General features: G+C 35.2%; 1 protein-coding gene across 18 annotated transcripts in view; it reads right to left on the minus strand.

Annotated features, from left to right (window-relative positions):
* The window catches only part of LOC110831499 (putative GPI-anchor transamidase), a 43,370-nt gene extending 41,450 nt beyond the window's left edge, over positions 1-1,920 (minus strand). For 15 of the 18 annotated variants that reach the window (XR_015533783.1, XR_015533782.1, XR_015533779.1 and 12 more), the window contains exons 1-2: positions 1,761-1,920; positions 630-772 (exon numbers count right to left, since the gene is read on the minus strand). Coding sequence is in view for 6 of the 18 variants with exons in the window: in XM_087343516.1 (XP_087199642.1) it covers positions 630-772; positions 1,761-1,847 (230 nt within the window). In the remaining 12 variants the exon portion in view is untranslated. Of the gene's footprint in view, positions 1-39; positions 550-629; positions 773-985; positions 1,336-1,760 lie in introns of all 18 variants that reach the window. The other 3 variants (XM_087343519.1, XM_087343520.1, XM_087343521.1) reach the window with 3 other exon arrangements.
* Positions 1,921-3,409: the final 1,489 nt, after the last annotated feature.

A 3,409-nucleotide genomic window follows, 5' to 3' on the forward strand; every position in this document is an offset into this window, starting at 1 on the left:
TAATAAGGAGATTAACTGATAGTGATGAAAACTACACACCTTAAACCATACAACAGGATCAGAAAAGCTGTAACATAATGATGTTTTGTACTGTAACAACTTCACTGATTCCACATGGGTACACTTCAAGCTGGAAGAATAACACTTTACATAATAATTTTCTGCTAATTATCCTTTCGTTCTATTCACTTTTGCTGGCCTTTAAATCACACTGTCCACTGTGACTTCAATTTCTCACATTTGCTCCTTCATGATGGGTCATCCACTGCTCACATTATTTATCACCGAGTTACAACTACAAGTTACTCTGTTGGCACAGACTGAAACTGTCAGTCTATACTACTGACTTGCAACCACTACTCAGTCACTTGCTCTGAACTCAGCACTGTCTGTTTGCTGCTTTAACACATTATTTCAAGCCATTAAATGTTTCTTGAATCTCTCCATGGTGCCAGATTACACAAGTGGTTACAAAAGGTCCCAGAGGGAGGATACGCTGTGCACATTGTGTATACAGTAGGCTGGCTGCTTGTAGCTCACTACAAGGGGCTGCAGGAGAGGAGGGGAAACTTACTGACATAATCACAAGCTAATGTCAAGGTCTTGCAACAAATCAAAGAGTTACTAACCTGTCCGGGATTCCAAGTCGCTTTACACTCCGATATATTGACAACACATTTGCCACATGGCGATAATTAAACCAAAATCTTGATGTATCAACTAGTACAGCCCAATTGTTAGTATGTCCTGCCTGAAGAAAGTCTTCTGGCAACTGTTAACATAAAAATACTTATTACTGTTATTTAACCAATCACTGTTTATAATAAGAAAGTCAGTGTTGGTTATATGATCAATTTAAAAATAAGACTTCATAGTTTCTTTCCAGCATTCCTTATCAGTTTTTTTTCTGATTCATATACCAAAACAATTCTACATGAAAGGAATAAATCATAAAGCTCCTGATTAAGTAATTTTCTGCAATTACTTTGGTCTTCAAATTTCTTCACAGCACTTTGTTTTCAAACAAAATGTAATCACAGCATAAAATTTCCTCTGTTGTCAAGTACCAAATGGTGTGGCCATGTGTTGTTTCATATTCAGGAGATCCTGGGTTCAAATCTCAGCTTAGAGACTAACTTGGTGTTGGTTTGTAATATTCCTCAGTCTGTCCAGGCAAATGCTAGGATAGTGCTGTAAATTAGACTGCAAGTTTCCTTCCATTGTCTTTCCAATTCATTATTCTATAATCATCCTATAATTTCAGAGGTGCTTGCTGCCTGTATCATCATGTGCAAGCACTTCAGAAATGACGGTAAAATTCAACTACACAACATGCTGCAACAAACCAAAATACATAAATTTTCATACTCGCCGCCGTGAGAACCTAAAAGCTCACATAGTAACGAATTTTCGGATCCCATAAAACATGGGGAATTTCTTGATAAGCGGAGTGACATACCAGTCACACTTAAAAAACATTCCCCGTTTGTAATTACATCACGAAAATTATGCACAGGTGTAGTGTAAGTGGACCGTCAAATTTTGGGTGGTTATTCTCCAGATCGGCGAAGACATTAAGTTATGAACTTACATCCACTAAAAATGGCAAACCTTACATGCACGAAACACTTTAACAGATCAATTCTAATTCTTATTTAATGTTGGAGAATTTCTAAATATTAAAATACTTATTTGCGTAGATGCAAGACACAAGCACATTTCTTTTCCAGCTAGAACAATGGGCATCAATAAATACTTACTGATCTATGTATCGATGATATACTGCTTACTAGCATTAATATCAATATAACTAAAATGTTTGCCACACCGTACGTCATATTTTTCATATATATATATTTTCCCAATAGAAAGGTTATACTATCACCAGAGCCCACCCAAATACAAAAGCACAGATGTTCCTGCAACAGTATCTCTGCTACAAATCTTGGGTAGGTCCGTCACACCACAGATTTTCTAACCTGGTTTACTTATAAATTGCGCATGTGAATATTTTTATATTTCTTGGGAGTTCGTTTTCTTAATGTCCTTAGATGTGTTTAGGTTGTCACATATCCTGACATAGTTGTATGGTAGGATAAGCCTAATGAAGATGGTCTTTTCGGTTGTTACTCCGTGTGTCTGATGTAGGAAGTCAGTTCCTCTAAATGCCTATCAGTATCGTATCTACAAAGTGCAAGAATGACGCAATGCCAAAACATCAATTTAAATTTCTTGGCTCAGCTAGTTTCAATATTATACACTCAGTGTTATCTACAGTTCTGAGACTACAATCCCCGAGTATCTCCGATGTACAGCCCTTAGAAATTCAACGGAAGGAAGGCAAACTCCATTAGAGCCATCTACATTATTTACGGGAACAATGCACTCTGGTGGTGCAAACTGGAAGTGAAAAGAGGTTTCAAAAGTGGCCGAAGTTAGAGCGCAGCATGTACATTATTAATCCATAGTTAAAATATGTTTATCGGAAAGTAGTTATAGTGATTATACAGACTGCCTTTGTTGAATATTGTTCATTATGACTGCCGTTCGAAAATTCATAGGTATGACCAAATAATGTGTTTTGCGCATACGTATTTTCAAAGTCATTCGTACCAGAAACATGCTTCATACTCTACAGCCTTGGCTTCGGTCTATAAAGGCACAGTGGAATGTAAATAAATTCTATTCTAATTAAGGGCTTTAATTTCCATTCTCAGTGTTGATGTTCTGGGTTATAATGCCATGTGGACATGTAGGAAGATAGGGTTTTAGAGATACCTGCCATCTCTGTCTCATAAATTTATTATCCCAACTCAAATTGAAAGTGATACTAGAATTATTTCTTAATAAAGTACTGAATATGAGTGAAGAAAATACTTTCATAGTGAGTGAAACTCTCTTACAAAGAACACACTTATAATTTTGTATTTGAATGATTGAAGTTAAATATTTCAAATTTTGTCTAGCATTGCAAAAGTCCATGTCAAGTATTTTCATTTGTTTTAACATGAATACATTTTGTAGCACTGAAATTTTTCAATGAATTAGATTGACTAATAAATATGCAAATTATTTTAAAATGAGGGTTTGAGTAAAATAATAATTTATTGTTTTATTTTAACACTAACCAATAGCATAGAAATGTCATTTTAGGAACAGAATTCAAGCCAAAAAGCTGAATGCAATCGACAAGTAATACTGATAGGTCCATTTGAAAGTGGTTTGAGTAAATGTGATGTATGATTTTGTTTCTGATATTGTAAAAAAAGGTTGTACAGACTTCGAGCACTTCCTGTTTATATGCCATTTGGATAATGGAGTCAATCTGACAGACTCCATGTACAAAGGAATTTATTTTTAAGGTTTACATGCGTCATGTTTGTGTTTTGGATTAAAATATATAATAAAA

This window comes from Zootermopsis nevadensis, unplaced genomic scaffold (assembly GCF_977971745.1).
Source record: "Zootermopsis nevadensis isolate Lab colony 2312 unplaced genomic scaffold, Znev_1.0 Znev_ptg000006l, whole genome shotgun sequence".
NCBI classification, from domain to species: Eukaryota; Metazoa; Arthropoda; class Insecta; order Blattodea; family Termopsidae; genus Zootermopsis; species Zootermopsis nevadensis.